Raw genomic sequence first — 19,593 nt, forward strand, 5'->3', positions numbered from 1 at the left:
CTAAGAGTCTGCCCTCTATATAAAATAAATACAATTACTTGCAATAAAAAGTAAAACATTGTTTATTCAATGTAGTACCCCTCATTTTGAAATCTCGACGTATGCGTTGCAGGTAAAAGTGCAAATAAAATAAGCCACCTGACACACGCCAGAGATATATTTAGGTATGTTTGTGCCTTTGTTATTTTATGTTCCTTAGAAAAGAGCCACCTTGCTGATAGGAACTTGAGAGACAACATTTTGTAGGAGCTCGGAATGCTCAGGTCCATACTAATGGCACTACATCCCGTGGCCTAGATCTAGATCTAACAGGTCATCTGCAGTGAGCCTCAATTCATTAAATTTTTAGCGCATTTTCCAAATCATGTTGGAAGGCCCTAATATAGTCAATTTATCCGGCCGTCCGTCCGAGGCGTATAAGTAATGCTACAGTTTTCCAGATATTTAGTTCGTTCTTTTTGAATTCGGTAGCTCTGGCACCCGAACCAAGAAAAATCTTGACGATTAATTTGCGCATGCGAAAACTGCTCAAAGTCATCTTTCTTATTTATGGAGATATCTTGAAATTTTAACAAAAGATTCTTCTAGTAAAGGCAATGATATCGCATATTTTAAACATCAAGTGCGCACGTGCGCAGATTGCGCAATGCTACGTTCTTATTTATAAGAATATCTATGCCGTAATTGAGATCGCGCCAATGTCGTGGCGAAAAGACTTTTCGTTCAACATTGCCAGGATACTATCTCGGAAGTCGCTCGCATCTTAAGAAAAATATAGATTGTAGACCGGGATCACGTGTTCTGTGACCGGCAATCTTTCCTGGCGAGGGGTTTATGTTCTGTTAAGTCAACGCAACAATATTATGATAACCAGATGTTTATTTGTTTTAAAAAGTTACTTCGGATGCGCCCTTCAGAAGGGATTTTGTTTTTTGAAAGTAGACATAGGGAAAAACAATATAAATAAATTCCACTATGTCTACTTCTAAATAAATATCACTGTATATTATTAGGTGAATGCATTCTCCGTTTGTTTACTGGCGTATTATGTACCCAGATCACAAAAATGGTTGGCATTTTTCGAAAGAAATTCCCCTTATGTGATGGTTTTGTGCGTCGTCTGTCGGTCCGTCCATCTGTTCCTCGTGTCAAACCTTCGCTAATCGATTTCCACGAGTTCAATGATCAGTGCTATTGAATATGAGCCGGATTAAATGCCTAGTTCACGAATGCGGCTGAGTGGCAAAAATCCCCTATACTGAAAATCGATGGGATTAAGGCTTTGATCCACTTCTATCTTGTGAAAAGAGTGTGACATAGGGATGCTATAGGACTAGATAAGACCTGGTTGACGGCGAAGTCAAAACTTTTAGCACGGTACTTACCGCTGGTTTTGCTTAGAATTCGAAGTAGAGTATAGTATCCTACTTTTTAGGTAGGTATTGTGTTTTGGAGTACTAGGTTGTACCATTGTTTAATTTAAACATAATGGTTGTACATAGTTTTTATTCTGGAATTGGAACATGGGGTTACATTTTCGTCACTTTCAGTAAGTTTTTCAAATAGCATAGGTACGTAATTTATTGGTCGTTGTGATAAATTAACGCATTTTATTAAATAAAAGTTACTACAAATAATAAAATAACAATTTGTTCCTTTCATTACACAAGTAAAATAACAGGAAATACATAACGATCACTTGCTTAGTACGTTCGTCAATAATCTTAAATCTAATCTATGTACATTTTTTTTAAATATGTAAATGATCGAAGATGATGATGGCAGGAATGTGCGTTTATAATAAAACATCTACGGCGTGAATGGCTCCATTTGTGGCCGGAATATTTTGAGTGACGATATTCACGTTGTTCACTTTTACTTTTCCTAAAAGAAGAAACATGTATAAGTATACATCCGCTTCGGGTAGAGATATGGGAAAGTTTTGTCAACGCTTTTTAGAAATTATGAGATTATGTGATGTCCAGTAAAAGGCAAAGGATGCCAAATTGTGAATCATAAAAAGTGAAAATCTTTCAAGCGAATCAGTCAATTACGCGTCGCTGATTGCGGTTTTGTTAATAAATTGAAAGTTATATAAAGTAATAAGTGTGTTCAAACTATGCACTTATTTAGGAAGTAGGTACCTAAGTACGTAACATTCAAGGGGACACAATAAAGAAAGTGGGTTGCTTGATGGGTATAATTCTTGAATCTACGAGACGAAGAAGTAGGCTAATTAGACGAACAAACGGAAAAGATGACTCGAAAGTATTGGGTGTATATAAGTAAATCCTTTCACCGATTATTGTTTGAAGATCTATCCGCTTCTTGTACCATTGCGAAACAACTGCGATCAATGGCATAAAATAGGTATAAACTCAGAAGTGATATATGATCATAATTAATTTTCTTTTCATCTGGTACTTGTGCTATTTACGAGATAATACTGTCAGAACGAACATTTGTGGAGTGCAATTAAAAGTGTTAGATGTTTCTGAAGCAACTTCTGGTTTCTTCACCAAAATGATTTAAATGCATACGCCCAGTTTGGCAATTTTAGACACACTCGTCACTACTTTTACTTTTTCTTAGTTGACGCGATGGGCAGAATCATGTTAAGGACGACTGTTAGTGAACACTTAAATGCGCTCGACCAACACTTAAGCCGATTCCTTCAATAAACTCCACATATAACTCATACCAAATTCCAAAATGCTAACTGTAAGCATGACATAATAGGGGCGTAAATAACTGTTTCCATTTCCTTCCGCTCCCTTACAAAACCAAACTACCAGATAAACAGTCGCTCAATCATTTGCATCATAAGAGCTGGGTATGTAGAATAGAAGAAATTTTAAGTTTAGGACGAAAATACGGTAGTAAACAGAACAATTCCTGATCCGACTCTTTTACCTACCCAGATGCAGAATAAAAGCTAAAGAAGTGGGATCTTTGCCAATCACCTGCTACTGCTGGTTAACTAATGTTCCCAACGAGTCATCGGACATAAAAACCTGCAATCAGGAAACCAGTAAAATTTTTCTTATTTAATACTGGCGGATGTAGAAATAAAAATTACGATTTGATTTTTACCACTCATTGGAAATGACATAATTTACTAATAATAACTCCATAATATCGCTTCAATTTGTTCTGACTATTTCCGTAACGATTGAAAGATATAGGTGGTGATCGCTTGCGGTTTTTTCCTTTAATTAAACGCAAAGCGTGAAAATGAATATTTCACACTCATTGCACTTAATAAACATTGAGCAAAGCTTCTACCAACGATTGTTCTAGGTACTTCCGTAATGAAATGTTATGACACCTAAATAGACGAAGCATAAATTGCTACAATTGACCGAAATAATCCAAAAATCAACTATGAATTGGTTCTATTGTGGATCTGTGAAACGTTCCCAAACATAATTAAAGGCAAGAACGCTAGCGTGACAAGTTATTATTATGTATTCATGCACGAATTCTTTTTATTGCGCCAATTACCCACAATTAAGTTCTTACCTGTACTTTTACTGATCGTAATTTGATGATCTGCTTCTAAACTGTCTCGAACCTGATAGTACCTCATGCCAGTTGTGAATAGAGTACCATGTGTTAGATGTCTCATTACCAGTTCTTTGGATAAAGCCTCATCTGTGACCATTTTGGATAAATCTTCAGGTGATAGTCCGGCAAACGCTTTGTCGGTTGGTGCGAAGAGCGTAAACGTCTTGGTACCTTGCAGACTTTCAACCAAGCCCGAGCTGAATAACGCTCTCAAAAAATTAGTAAATCTCCGTTCGCGATCTGATTGTAAAGTTTGCACAATATCCCCCACTGGTAATGGGAACATCACCCTGTCAACTGTATGCGCCACACCCTGAGGTATTTCGATATCCTCTTTCCCATCCAAAATTTTGGCCCCATTTATCGTTGTAACCTGAAAACCAACCCGTTAAAATCACGACATTAACGACACCAACAACCTTCACATCGTTCCATTCAACATCGTGCATCTTATACTGATTGACCCGCAACTGTGTACCTGCTAATGACACCCCAGTCATCTCATCTTGCAAAGACTCTATTTTAAATGCGCCTGGTATTACATGATGTAACAAGAGCTGCAAGAAAACTTATCATCACATCATCAACGTGCAGACTAACTTACGCCACTTAATAATCGCGGATTTTCCTTAAACTTCTCTTCGGCCTTTTCTGGGCCGCCCAGCTGAACTAAAAGTGTCCTAAACGCTTTATCAGTGGGCGCAAATACGGTATACGGGCCAGTTTCATTTAGTATAGTATCCAGTCCGGACTGTTTTAAAAATTTAGACATGGCATACAAAGAGTGCTTCTTTAAAATTTCGACCAAGTCCTCCGGTGGTTTAACGGTGGTTGTGGTAGTTGAACGAGAGGTTACCACGGGGTGGTAGGTCGAGGAAACCTCGTAGTTGTTGACGAGAACATTTCTGCTACTGGCGGTAGCCGATGACGCCTGTCGAAGCAGGTCATCTTGTGCGTTGTGATATACGCGTCTAGTAGACGAATCTAGCCTAGTGCTTAGAGTCGGCTTGGGAGTTGTGCTTCTAGCAACCAAGCGTGTTGATGGTGTTATATGAGGCGAAAAGGAACTGCCGAAGGTAGTTGATACCTTAATGCTCTTAGTGATTTTTTCCGTTGTGGTTTCTAGCGGAGTTGCAGTTGTTGATGGCTGCTTTGTGACTGGTGGCAATTTCACGTTATTGGGCAGCTTAATCTCGCCTTCTTTAATTTGTTTTAAAATCGAATCGTAATCAAACTCACTTTTCTCTTTCTCACCATTTCCTTTAACTCCTTGCACCTTTAAACTACCATCGGCCTGTTCTTCTAATAAAACAAAGGTGACTTTCTTTTGATTCGGTATATTAGTGGGTAGAGCTTTAAGCTGTTCCAAACCGTCTTCGCCATGACGTAACACCTCAAACTTCGCACCTGGTGGCAGCACCCCATGCGTTAACTCTTGTATTATTTGTTTTGGCGGTTTTAAGGTTGTTGTAGGCGCAATGATTTGCTGCAAGGAATTCTGGTTTAAAGGGGTTGCACCTGGAATCAGCGACGGATCTGAGGTTTTAATAATTTGCACTTTCTGTCCGTTCGCTAAGGAAACCTCTCTAGAAGTGGCGTTACTCCCGAATCCCTCCTCGGGGTTTTCGCCGATTGCCAGTTTCAGTTGCGCCAATAAGTCGTCCTTTCTGATTTGTCGGTTTTTATATTGGCTTTGTAACTGTGTCAAATCCTCAAGCGATTGTATCGTTCTTACCTTTGTGACTGGTAAGGCGGTTGGTAAAAAGGGTTTCGTTAACTCTTGATTTGAAACTGCTTGGATTTGTTTGTAAAGGTTTTGTGCGTGCGCCTCAGACGCGGACGAATCTTCGATATCCTTTGTGGTCACTGGAGCTTCGGTTGTGGTAGTAGTGGTCGTTGTGGTGGTGGTTGTTGTAGGATGCTCCTCGTAATATTTCTTGACGGCTACGTTAAACAGAGATATCTCTTCCGGATATAAATACCTGGGTTGATTTATGGAGTACCTCACGCCAGGAGAGCCTGGGGGCCTATACACACGCGCGTACAACTTTTTCTTCAATTCCTTTTGCTGGTCGACAAATTCGACGTGATCGGTTTGAGCTTTCTTTAGAGCTTTTTCATACTGTTTCTCTACATAGATATTATGTTTTTCTATAATCGCCTTTTTTTCTTGAAGCTTTTTCTGAACTTCTGGGTCAATGTGTACCTGAAATTTTTTATTAAGTTGCGCTTGTTCGGGAAAAGTAATCTGTGTAGTTTGCGAAGGTTGAAGAAGTGCATTTGGCTGTTGATAAAATTGTGCTTGTGCATTTTGAGAAGGTAGTAAAAGATGTGCATTCGACTGAGGTTGTAGCCCCGAAATTACAGAGGATCGATAATGGTTTGGTACCTGAGGCGGATGGTTCAGTAACACCTGTCGGTTTTGTAAAAATTGATGATTCAGAAATTGATTATTTGTGATCGCTGCTGTGGGAGATGCAGTCGGTGGTTGTGGTACTGGAAACTGCGGACTGTTAACGCTAAATCTATGTTGATGTTGCTGCACGTCACTGAGAATATGCCCTTGTTGCTGTGGAGATAATCTCCCTCGATCATCGTGAAAGTTCTGAAACAAAAAAAAGTTGTAGGTAGGTTGGCACATATTAAAATTTCAAAAGGCTTTAAAGTTTATATGAAATTTTTATGTGCTTTGATTTAAGAAAGTGTATTACAAAAAGTTGAACTTCCAGAGGTAGCGAAAGATCAGAATTGGAAACTTTTTGTCTGTCTGTTCATTCGTATGTCCATTCGCGCGAATGTGCATTCAAATAAATACCTCTTTTTGAATGAAAAAGAGGATCAGTATTGATTTTCACGTATTTGTACGTGAAATCCTATAAAAAATTTTGAAATAATAGTCCGTAGATTTTGCAAACAAAAATATTCGCGACCGTGACAGGACTCGAACCTGCAATCTTCGGATCCGAAGTCCGACGCCTTATCCATTAGGCCACACGGTCTACATGACACGGTAAAGTTCAAAGTTCATTTCTGTCAGAAAGTTATGACGTGGCATTTAATTTTATTTTATTTTTTAGACTTTAGTGTTAATACACATATTATAAACTTTAAAATTAAATGTGTGAGATAATTAATTATTCTTTTCGAATAAATTAGTTGTATTTACATATTATTTGTATTTAATTATAATTTAATTCAAAACATAGTAAATAACTACCAAACAAAATACAACATAAAGAACTAAACGTGGTACAAGGCCCTGTGGCGCAACGGATAACGCGTCTGACTACGGATCAGAAGATTCCAGGTTCGAATCCTGGCAGGGTCGCGCTTTTTTTTTCAATTCCCTCAACATTATTTTGCACAAACACTGATGAAAAAATTAAATAATTCTTAGCGGTTGAAATTATTTTGTTTGCTCGGTTTATATTTAAGAATGAAAGTATTAAGTATACCGTATGCAAATGTGTCATCAATGTATAGTATAAGTGTTATTACCGAATCCGATTATCTTTCATCAAGAGAAAGGAACTGAATAATTTGTATTTTTGTCATACACAAGCGGTTACGGATAATTTTCTAAATGTGTCGATTTAAAGGTCACTTTAAATTGATGTACTTAACTATCCTTGTTGGAATCAATTCATAATTTATCCATTTCTTTTTTTAATAATATATATTTTCTTAATTCTTAATTTGTGCGGTCTGATTAAGTGAAAGTGAATAATTTCTCGTTTTAGACAAGGTAGAACACCTACTATATTTTACTATATGGTAGGTAGTACAATGTAAGGTCTGGCATGCAGATCTATTTTTCATTTTTTCATATGATCCTTTTTTAGTCCGGCCGCCACGTGGGAAACCTTTAAATTTCGTTTTTTTCTCGATTACGTTTCAATAGATGGCCTTTTGGGAATAACTAACTAATGACAAACTCTTACCTTTGGGCAACTTGAGATATACTCGGTTTTCAATCACGTAAGAAATAGTCAAATCATGACTATGAAGTAGGTATTTGAAGAAGGGTAAAATAAACAATTAACGCAGAATAATAACTTCCAGAAAAGCCAATTTACAGTTTAGTTAAAGAAAATATGGATTGAAAAATAAAACAAGTTATAAATCCGCATATGCATGATAAAAGCGCATTTTTGGTAATGCAGATCAGTATTTTATTAACAAAGTTTTAAATTATCGATCTCACGAGTAATCTAACTCAAAATAGACTAGAGTCTGCACATCTACACTAACAGAAAGCTTTTAGTGAAAATGTAAAGTCTCTAGCAATTATAATTGCTGAGATCTCAGCCGGACAGCCAGCCAGCCAGCCATAAAGAATATAATAGCGCTAAAAATATGAAGACATTTTCAGATATAAGAAGTTTAAACTATTTACAAAAGACTGTTGGAGGTGTATCAGTTGTCAACATAGTTTTCATCTTTATCTTGATCAGCATCTTGGTTATCGACCTCATCAGCAACTATTGAGGTTGGAGAAAATTGAGCTTGAGCAGGAGATTATGGGAAATAAAATGTTAAAGAACTTTCATATTGAAAAATGTTGTATACGTTTAATAAATATCACTGGATACAATCCTCTCAAATATCTTAGCAAAAATACTGAGATTAGACATTGGTCGGTAATTAGAAGGAGACTGTCTATTTAGATCCGAGATTTCTATTCTCCATTTTTATCTTGTAGTAATTTCGCATTTTCATCTTGCTCTGAGGTTTCCATCGAGATACTCTCATTCAAGGTTTCGTCAATTCTCTTTCTATAAGTTTATTGGTACATTGGGTTATTAAAGGATCTTTTGCTGTAAATTTTAAAGTTTACCTTTCAAGTAGGAAACTTTGTCATCTCTTTCGAAGAGTTGTGCTTCTACTAAGCCTTCTATTATGGAACTCAGATCCATATTATGCCCATCTTACGCGGGGACATATTCATTCATACATTGATTGTACATACATATACGCAGTTTATAAAAGAGATTATGATAAGATGAATGTCAACAGTATCAATTTTGTTTATGGAAACTTAACGATAATACTTTGTATTAGAATGGTCGCATGCTACATTAAATACTACCATTGAATGAGTATACAATTATTCAATGATACTACTTATAATCTTCGAAATGGCATCTTTTCTATGAGAATGCTGTTGGCACACCGCTTGCGATGAATCAAGGCAGTAAACATTTAAGTACTTGCAGGTTGTCAGTACAAATATACCCAAAATACAAAATCTCATTTAAAAACAACTAAGCTGTTGAGATGGTTTAGAAGAGTAGATATGCTAATCATTCGCTGCCTATATAGGGATTGTCTACTTGACTTGGGTTGATTTGAAAGCATTTACATGTTAGGCTACTTGAAATCTCAAGCAGTTTGTCAAGATACTTAATTTTAATTTTAATTTAAGAGAATTTTGACTGAGAGAACATGGAATTTTTATTCGTTTATGGTTTAAAAAATTCAATTCACAGTAATTAAAGTGGTCCGACACCTTAATACTACCATATTGAGTTCTTGGTTCGCCAGAAACTAAGTAGGTATATTCTGGACCAACCTGGAGTATGGATCAATGTTCTGGGAGTTCTTAGGCAAAAAGGTAGACGATCATGAACTGGTAGTGACTCAAACATAGTAATGATATGATTACGATGAGCGAATGTTATGTTTGTTTGTCTGTCTGTTAGAAACGTTCTACAAGTCAGATCGTTGATCAAAAGTAGACCAAAATTGGTTAGATCATGGTAATCACGAAAAAAACTGTATTGGTTTTAAAGCACATCGATCAAACTTGAAGAGGGAAGAGCCGAAGTTCAGGTTTTTAGCTACTTCATATATCTTTAATTTTTCTGTATTTTACATTTCTGTTTTGTGCGAGTGGGGTTTCAGCAAATCCTACTCTACCAATCCACTCTACGACACACTTACAAAATTTCATTCATTCTGCATCATGGTAGAAAGTAGCGCAGCTAAAACTAGTTTTCAGGTGCACTCCTGACTTGAACTTTCCTGTGACCTTAACCATTTGCATCGTGAATCCGACTTTTTGACGCTTAGAGTTCTCAACACCTAATCTAAAAATCAGGACCGTACACAAGGCCAACGTTCCATAACGACCATTGAAAAAATCTTCCTAGCTGACCACCCCTTATGAGTTATATGACCGAGCACGTTTCAAGCATGCCCGAGCACTTTGCAAACATGCCCATCCTGTTCTATAACAAAACTGAAAAGCTTCTGTTGTCAGTGCGTTGTGCGTCTATTGGTCAGTTTACAGGTCCGATGCTTTGAGGTATCTCGAGTTATTAGGGAGATACACTTTAGTCCTTGGGTACGTAATATGCTACCTATATTTCAACGCCAAATAAATTTCCAATTCATTTCTTCTAATATAACTACAAAAAGTCATAAGCAAAGGAAGAAAATTGGAAATTCAAGTCCAAAATCAATACTCATGGGGCCATAATGAGAATTTGACCCAATTTAACCAAAACCTTTAGCTGTGTACGGATTCGTTACACTTTTTTGTGAACTCAATTATTTGTTTATACATCTATGTTAATTTAAAGAACAATAGATGTATTAGTATCATTGCGATTATATCACCGCTACCTACTACATAATTAGTAATTTTGTCTAGATTATAAAATAAATTTAATAAAACTGCAAATTACACGAAATTCAAATTGATGAGAATTCTTCAGACAAACAATCATTTATGTTCACACAGGAAGATGCAATTCTTTTGAAACGCTCGCTCTTCCTCATTTTCTAAAAGTTTCTTTGAGATTGAATTATGGTTGCTATCAAAAAAACGCTTTGAGATTCTCAGAATGTTACGTAAAGTAGTTTACTTTCTTTGTAATTTACGCAATTAGATTAACCGAGATGTCACAAGTTTTTTTAGGACGACCGTTTTTGATAAATCTGTGGTGTAACCTATACATACCTACGATCATTAATAACTGTGATTATATAATGGTTGAATTAGAAGATTTATAAATATTATAAAAAAATTAACCAACCGTTAAATTCATGAGGCCATAGTTTTCACTCTGCTTAAATTGCTGGAGGCTGGAGAAAGTCAAGTGGCATCTGGTGCTTATAGGTTAAAGGATGAAGAGAAGGTATTAATGCGTCTATGTTTCTAGTATTTAAATGTAAAATTATCCATATTAAATAACATTAATTATCGTGCATGTTTGCGATCGTTGTTTTTTAACGTTACATATTCGTGATTCCTGCAATTATTTTACACTTACTGTTGTTAATTAATAACAGTTATTAAATAATTAGGTCAGTTACTTTTTAGGTCTATTTAGAGTCTGTGAAATCGTTGTCTTCTTTTTAATTAATTTTATTAATTGTTAAATTGTATTCAGATCACTAGATTCTAGCGGCTATGATGCTCATAACTTTTTCCTCTATTGACTAGGGGGTTGGTTTGCAATTTTTATACATTTAGACACTGTAGATTGTAGAAGTCGATTTAGTCACGCGTGCTTCGTTTGTAACACATAAAAACGATACACACTTGCTTAATACCCGTATTATTAGAATTAGAATTAGAAGAAGGTACTTAACCAAGTTAGAAAATTTTGCTCTGATCTGATTCCGCACGAAGAACAATGGTTTGTTATTAATAATTATTATATTACATACAATAGCTAAAAATTCCCATATTATGAGGATTCATTGATGTGAACGAACCACCTTTCTTACTCAATGTAGAAGGTCCGAACCCTCATGTCACATGTTTCAAGTTCTAAGTCGCAACACAGCCATAGATTAAAAAAACAATTACCTAATCTATGTCTATACCTACTCAATAGTGCAATACGAAGAATACAGGAAGAGATTCTTATGACGATCTGGGTCTCTTCATTTTTAAAAGGGCTTTGAGTACATACCTACGACTATTGGAGGCAACTAACCCTTAGAGGAAATTTGGTCTTTAGGAACCAACGGTTTATCTCTAGAGACAAAGTTACTGAATATGGCTGAAGTTTCTGTGTTTGAGCATTTCTGAAGTGGTTACGTCTTTGGATCAAAGAAAATTATGGAGTGCGCAATGATTGAACACATACCCGCCGCGTTGTAAGGGACAATCCAATACATAAGATTCAATTGCTAGTCAATATTTCTCGTGGAACATTGTGAATGGCTGCAAAGGAACTTTACTGCAATTTCCGATCAAATTTACTCGTGAGAAGAACTATCTTCATTTTTATTTTTCTTGTGCCATCGCCATACACCTATACATGCATGAATAATTAGATTTGAATTATGCATGCGCAATTTATTACACAAATGAAGAAATGTTTAACTATCTCTACTTATAAGTATGTTATTTTGCATTATATTTAGAATACGAAGAATTGGGACCTTCATTGTGATTAACAAAACGGTGGGATAATTCTGTAGAAGGAAGTCATCACTTTCAATATGATTCTGATTACTATACAGTGCGTTCAAGATAAGAGGGTCACCTTAATATCTCTTTTATTTGTCGAGATACGAAAAATTTCTCAAATATAATTTTTACATGACGATCTATCGGTCGGATCGCATATGATTCAACATTAAAGAAAATTATGAAATCTAGTATGCCGTGTGCCATATCACACAGAAAAGACCTGCATCAACTTGTTTATTGTCCCATTTTGAAGATTTACTTTTTCGCGGTACGATCTCCCCATGTAACATAGAGACACCGATCACCAATAATGAATTTCTCCATTTTTTTGTATTTCAATCATGCATATTTTATGTTGTCGCACAGAAAATTAATTATATTGCTTTTGAAAAACGAAAGTAGCGTCGATTTCGGGTTAAACCGGAAGTGATACCGGAAATTCCAATATGCAATCGGATAGACCGTAATGCCACGTATAAAAGTATATTTGACAAATTTTTCGTATCTTGGTAAATAAAAGAGATATTGAGGTCACCCTCTTATCTTGAAAGCACAGTAGGTATATAACTAATAGTTAAATTGCATAGAGATGGCAATGATGCATTTGGACAGAGATCCATTTTTTTTCCGAATATCAACCGCACGTTCATTTTCGAGTGTCTTTTTTATTTAGGATTGTAGAAAATATTAACCATCTGACCATGCTAACTGAAGATATATAGCAGTAGACCCCAGACGATCCAACTTTTTCCTTCCTCGATGGGTCGTGTTTTTATTTTCTACATCAAGACCTGTCGTTTCTTAGAATGACCTGGGTTTGTGCGCCGCTAATTTTTGGCAATCTTCAGAAGAAATTTTGTCATTTAAAAGAAGACGTATGGAAAAACAATACACGCGAATCTCTATGTCTACTTCTTAATAAATAGCACTGCATATTAAGTAGGTACTTAGTATTACTAAGCACGGTTTATTCCTGGATCAAATTGCGTCAACCATCTTTCGACATTAATTTTCAACAAGCAACCTAATTCAACTATACATATACGAAAAGTCCATTCGTATTGCTTAAGGCTTCCAAAGTAGAAATCGAACTGACAATTGGAGAAAATTTCAAGGCATCGTTAAAAGTAAGATCCTTTAAATTTTTGTCTTTGGCGCTGTACTGTACTCAAAGTGGAAAGAATTGAACTAGATGGAGCTCAAAGAGGAAATGTAACAAAATGCAATTTGCCATTTGTCTAGCAAATTTATTTATGAAAAGGTCGCTTTTAATCTCACTATGGTCGGCAGCAAATGAGGGTCCGTAGAAGATCGCTGTAGAAAGACGAAGAGCGTATGTATACCTACGGGGTTGAGTAATTATAACAACTTTAGCGACGGCCCGGACGGGGCTACATGCTGTGGGGTCGGCGACATCTGCGCGCCATCCCCGAGCGTGGTTTACGAACCTGGTGATGTTTGAGATTTCTACTATATTTTCAGTTTATTTGCAAAAATGTTTGTTTTGTTACTCTCTAGGTACCACTCATGTTTTTGTTACGCACTTCTTAGCTTTCATATCCTGTAATTCAAGCCTATAGCGTGGTACTTTAACCTTGAAGACAAATTACATTCAAAAGTCTTCACACATTCCATGATTTGTTTAGTACTAATTGATGGCATCCTTCGTGCATATAGCTTTACGACTAGAAATTTCAATACAAATAAAACTGTGGTATGTAGAACGTGGATCCGTATGCAAATGGTACTTACGCGTAATGGAATTAATCGCGGTTTCTACCAAATTAATGACCTCTTCATCTTTAAGTGGAATCACTTGTGATGATCTCAACGCTTTGAGGATTTTATTTTAAAAAAGTGATATTAAGTTTGTGTTTCTAGTATTTTAGACGTAGGCTACTATGTAGATCTATTTGTTCCTTCCAATGGTCTTGTATATAAATTTGTATATAAAGCAGAGCTGGCTCTATTGATTTGATATTCAGAAAACGTTAACGCCCCTTAGAAAATTAAGCAATTGTTGTTTTGCGTCGCAAGATCTACTATGTGGATAGTTCGGTTTTTGAAATGTTTGAGAAATTTACTTTGTGTTATAACCTGGACCTATTGATATTCGCTTTTAAAAAAGAGTTAAACTCTTCGGACATGGAGGGATTGTAGTTTGGCCACCTCGCTACCATAATATCTACTAATCAGATCAATCTTTCTCTTTCCACTGACCTTCTGAGGGCTTGCAAATATTCACTTGGTTATTATCTTAAGGGTGAGAAGCAATAATCATGGCCTTTTATTAAATTTTAGATAAAGCTGGCTCTATTGAAATTCCCTTCAGAGAACGTTAAACCCTTAGAAAATTAAGAAATTGTGATTTTGCGATTTCAATACAAGATCTAATACTGAGACAGTGTAACGGGTGGCCGCTTTAGAATTTCAAAAGTATTTTTTCGAATTTGTACTTTGTTAAACATAGGAAAATGTACACATATACCGCTTCATAGCGAACGTGAACAAAAGTATATCTGAAAATAAAAAGCGATTACAACGTGTACATTTGCGGTTGTTAGATCGGATTGTACGGAAGTTTTCGGCAAACGAGGCTAGACTTTAAAAGAGCTAGCATGTATTATATGTGTGTGTGAAATTTATTTTTCCATAATTGCCATTATTTCGTAGTTAATTTCGCAGGCGGTTATGTACCAGTTTAGATGCATTGAAATTTTCATTTTGTAAATGTTTATGTAGTAGCGATTTGAAATTTAAACCGGTTTGATTGGGTTCGCGATTCATACGAACTTTTCTTCAACGAAACCTTGAATGCAATCTTGAAGAAAACGTTACCAAAGTGGTGGAAAAAATGCAAATGTACTATCGAAGCGATTTGATTCCATATTTCTAAAAGAAGTAGCATTCTCCAAGGAGAGATAAGATCCACCTGTTACCAGAAGAGAATCCACGGCCAGGACAATAACTGTAAGTTTTTTTTAAAGTTTTTTGATTTGTATAAAGTAGTGGTCGGTTATTTTTAGGAATTTCGCAATAATTTTAATATTCCTAAAGGAATCGACCCTTGAAAATTACTTGCATGAAACAGATTTTGTACTGTATTTATTGTTAACAAGCGGATTGAAACATAGAATTTTGGTTATTTTGTTTCATTGATTGGGAAATCTGCATTTAATTAAAGTGATTCCTTTGATTGGATTAAAATTAGTTTTAGTATTTAGAGGAAACGTGCACTTTGTCAAAATTTTCAATGTAGAAATCCAAAATTTAAGCTTAAAAAAATTTTAAATAAAAGGGAGTGGAATTTATTGAAATTCATTTAAATCTTCTGTAATTATTGTATAATATAATATAGCACCAGAGCTCATTTTCAATTTGGTCAAGCACTGACGTACAAACGCATATTTACCCCTTTTGTATTGTTGTGCTGGTTTTCATCATTAAATTGATGTATACAAAACAACGAAAAATGCAATTCTGAAACATTGAACCAATGCCATATTTTTTGTTATGGCGTATCTATAAGATTTGCATTTCGATGTTTTTATAATGAAATGGGTGCATAAATAAAAATTTTAAAATTGCTGGTCAATCAAGTTTTCGCCATTCACGGACTCGTCCAATAGGCATACTTAAGCACTTGAATGCTGAAAATCGAATTAAAGAATTATACATATTTTTTACAGTGCCTGATGGACTATCAGTGAAGAAATGTGATTTTATAAATGACTGAAGTTAGATTTGGATTGTTAATATGTAAGACTGTAAAATTTTGCGGGTTATTGTCCATTCCTGTATTTCATATACCACGAATACGTGCTGCGATCTAGAGGGGGTCCTGAATCCAGACAATTTCTATAGGATCGACGCTAGGAGAAGAATATTTATAGGTACCGTATGATCACCGCTTTCAAGCGCTGTGAATTAGGACCTAAAGGCCGCGATAATTATTTGCATTTGCTGTTAAATAACTCACTTTGCAAACGTCAAACAAAAACACCAATATGCCACAATAACATTACTTAATTTATTGAACGCGTTTCAACAGCAAGGCTGTCATCATCAGCGAATAAGTAAGTTGTTCGCTTGCCACCACTAACCCTATTTCGGCGAAAGACTATGAGAATTTGGTTAAAGATTGTGACACAACTCCTTTGTCAAAATTCGATGTTTGCATCTTGAATCCACTTTTATATACCCCTTCTTCTCACTGAAGAAACTGTTTAAATTGTATTAAATTACAAAAGCTCTTTTTTTAAACAGAAATTATGCTTGTTGCAGTTTTTCGCCAATCGGATAACGGTTCCGCAATTCCCACTGATGCGTTTTTGAAAATGTGAAATAAAATTGTTACATTCAAAACATAGGTATAGGTAGTTTGATATATAAAAACCTTCTGGATTAATCAGTCCATTTAATTCGTTAAATCAATGTCTGATCTTGCAGTTTAAGTGTCGTATTTTATTCAACATAGGAAAATTTACACGTATACCGCTTAATATCGAACGTGAACTAAAGTAAACCTAAAAGTTACGTCATTCCATTTAGCATTTAGCCGGCTGAAAAATGCAGGTTTTCTTTTGTTGGATTAAAATTTTGTTTAGCATTCTAAGATTTGTGTATATTTTGTAGAGGAGAATGTATCAGAAATTTATTATGTGGTGAAGATGAATTTCAGATAAGGATCAAATTTAGCATAGGCTCGTGATCACGAGATAGATATTGCATTTTTTAAAATTTGTTTTAAGAAATTGTGAATCAAAATAATATTTTACATCCAGGAATATGTAAAGAAAAATGGAATCTGATCGTCGTTGTTTTAATTAATATATTCAATCAACATGAGTATTGATTCGAGTTCAATCAAACCAGACCTATTAGACTTTGAATGTCAGGTTTTAAGAGGAGATAAAGGGCCAAACTACTCAAGGTAAGAGTTTTGAAAATATTCTTCCTACTGAGCTAGCCGTGGGTCAAATTAAAATTGTCGTGTTAAATTTTTTGCCAGTGCCGTAGACGTTCAATTTTATGGAATGCAAGTCTTCGACCCTTGTAAAAGTAACTAAGCAGTTGTACTCTATAACCATCACAATCAATTAAGTCAATACAAACAGTTACAAACAAGGCTCAGTGTTGCAGTGTCTCCCTAATCCACACTTCAAATATTTTGATCAAGATACCATCGTAGGTGTGTTTTCCTTGTTATGAACAAAGTGAACTTTTCGAATACCAACGCCTTATTAGACTAAAAAGTACTAGTTTTAAAAGCATAGGCACGAAAGATTAAAGGATACATAATTAAAGTAGTTTATTTACATATTTATACACTTCATTATTGAAGATGAAAGCAAAAGGCAAAAGTGTTAACTTGGATTTCTCTTTAGGTCAAGTTCACTAACAAAAATTTACTCTTGAACCACAGTTCTTGGAAGTTTTAAACTTTCACGTAAAGTCGTGATTGTATAAATTTCACGATTTTAGTTATTCATAATAATCACATAAATATCTGTCACCATATCAATTGTATTAATAATTTCACTTCTTAGTGTCATCAATGTCAAATTGGGGGTTATTATTGGCCTTTGAAAGAAAGCGAATATTGCATTGTTTATGTAAATGAATTCGACGCGAATTCAACAATGTAAATGAGGAGATAATAATGATAATGGCAGGTTCTTTTTATGCTGTCATAAGACAGTGCAGCAAACACTTTCGCCCATTGTGTAAAACTTCTTTTGAAGAGTCATTTACAATTATAATTTTGTTGAATTTTAAACAAGTTCAAGTAATCATCTCTAAATGTTTTAAGGTGATGTTCGTTTATATATTAATCATTTAACTTTCTCTTCTAATCAGAGATTGACAGAATTTACGTAGATTATTGAAGAATTTTTCAATGGAGTTTACATTCTCTTCTGGTTTGGTCACTTTCGGGAACACCAAAGGTTTTAATTTTCTTAATGATAACACTCCCTGTGACCATAACCCTTTTAATTAAGCTCGAGGGAAAGGAACCCTTTCTAAGAATTTGTTGCATGCTCTACTATGCCGTTTAAACTTTTAGGGGATGTCACCGCAGCGCTAAGGGGTGGAGTGAATTTTAACGTAAAACTAAGTATAAATGTATCTGTTTCGTTTTGAGTACTTTACTCAGTATAGTGCAATTTCGAATGTCCCACTATAATAGGATCAGCGTCAAAGAGCTACCGACTCGAATTGGGGGTGCGATTTTCAAAGTAGCATTAGGAAGTACTTATATGCAAAAATTTATCGATAGTATAACACTATCCGACATTAACGGATTACTCCATTTGTCTATAGGAAAGTGTTATTAGTGTTGATAATGTTAAGCATCCTGTTTTGGATTTATTTATGACATTAATTTCAAATGATTATATAAGAAGGTATACTCGTCATTACACAACACTTATAGGCAACTTTCAAGAATAGATCATTGCCCTTTCATTTATTTATTCTCCACTGTGCATTTAAATCACTAAAACGACACCCCAAATTCAACGTAGAATTAATGAATGAAATGCAGATGCTTATGAATTACTTACCGTTGGAGATGGTCCACCAAACTGCGCAAAAGCAGCTTTAACACAGATCACCAGGAGAACATAACTACAAAAAGAGTTCTTCATCTTAGCACCAATTTCCGCATTCACATACACCATCCGAAGACTTCGAGTACAAACTAATCTTCTTCAAAGCGCAGCAATTCTTTTTAAATTTCTCCCTCTGAACGCTCATCATCGGCGTCTCTCCCTACTTTTTAAATAAATTGAATTTCACTTAACTCGGTTTTAAAACACTTTTCTTTTTATTTGATGTTTTTATTAAATAAAGGTAATAACTTTATTTGTATTTACCTACTTACTTAGTGCCAAGTTTTCTGCTAGTCTACTATCACACGTATGTATAGTCATGTAAGCATTACTCGCAAAGTTTAGATTGCAATTTAGGTGCATGTCAAACCAATATAAACAATTCTGAAAAAACGACATATGTATATTGAGTCAAGTTTGCAAAATTTGCCCTATAAAGCCGGATAAAAAAGTTTCAGTGAAAGTAAGCAAAAACGGAAAGAGAATGTAGAAATGATAAGATTTTCACGCTTAAAAGTTTGTAGAAGAATTCTGCAAACTTATAGATATGGACCGGGAAAAGATATTTTCTTATAGATTTTGGCTAAACGACAGAATTTTATTCAAGAGTTAGACATCAGTTAATTGCACATAACTTTTGATATTGTGGCCCAATGCCCAATTCTGAATATTCTGGTCAGTTGTGATCTATAAGGAAGTTTCCCGGCCGACTTCGGACAAGCCACTTTTCGAGAGTATTTATAGGACTATTTCACCGAAAAAATTTGCAGATCGATTTGTTCTTATAGATTTTGCTCTGTAGAAAGTAAACCGGCTTGTCTTTGGAAATCCGTTTTTTGGTCGATAAATCTTGATGTATGTTGTGCAATCCTGAACATTTTGTTGCTTCTCAAACTTCTTCACGTTTCCCCCAAAGCTTCTCTCGCAATTTCCTCATAAACCGCTCTCAATTTACTTCACGTTTTGATCACATCCGTTACA

The 19,593-nt window shown here is 35.3% G+C and overlaps 1 protein-coding gene and 2 non-coding genes across 4 annotated transcripts; 1 reads left to right on the forward strand and 2 right to left on the reverse strand.

Moving 5' to 3' along the window:
- Positions 1-1,593: 1,593 nt before the first annotated feature.
- On the reverse strand, positions 1,594-18,721 carry LOC116172467. 2 transcript variants are annotated; one of them, XM_031489689.1, is made up of 6 exons: positions 18,565-18,721; positions 5,957-6,172; positions 4,172-5,773; positions 3,987-4,124; positions 3,523-3,940; positions 1,594-1,884 (listed from the first exon to the last, which is right to left on the reverse strand). In XM_031489689.1, exons 1-6 carry the CDS (start codon positions 18,679-18,681, stop codon positions 1,796-1,798), a joined length of 2,580 nt encoding a protein of 859 aa, XP_031345549.1. In that variant the 5' UTR covers positions 18,682-18,721; the 3' UTR covers positions 1,594-1,795. The 2 variants fall into 2 exon arrangements, with proteins under 2 accessions (XP_031345549.1, XP_031345547.1); XM_031489687.1 differs by having other exon boundaries at positions 4,172-6,172.
- Positions 6,494-6,566, reverse strand: Trnar-ucg. The gene has a single exon. It is a non-coding gene; the product is annotated as a tRNA-Arg (tRNA).
- Trnar-acg lies at positions 6,823-6,895 on the forward strand. Its single transcript has one exon. It is a non-coding gene; the product is annotated as a tRNA-Arg (tRNA).
- Positions 18,722-19,593: the final 872 nt, after the last annotated feature.

The sequence above is a fragment of the Photinus pyralis genome, unplaced genomic scaffold (genome assembly GCF_008802855.1).
Source record: "Photinus pyralis isolate 1611_PpyrPB1 unplaced genomic scaffold, Ppyr1.3 Ppyr1.4_LG5, whole genome shotgun sequence".
NCBI classification, from domain to species: Eukaryota; Metazoa; Arthropoda; class Insecta; order Coleoptera; family Lampyridae; genus Photinus; species Photinus pyralis.

Bases quoted from the DNA above. Each gene is read 5' to 3' on its own strand.
- LOC116172467 (XM_031489687.1), bottom strand. From the start codon at position 18,681: ATGGTGTATGTGAATGCGGAAATTGGTGCTAAGATGAAGAACTCTTTT. The intron at 3,941-3,986 runs GTTGTTGGTGTC...GTTGGTTTTCAG, and splicing joins TTGAATGGAACGATGTGAAG to GTTACAACGATAAATGGGGC. The intron at 1,885-3,522 runs GTAAGAACTTAA...TTCTTCTTTTAG, and splicing joins TACGATCAGTAAAAGTACAG to GAAAAGTAAAAGTGAACAAC.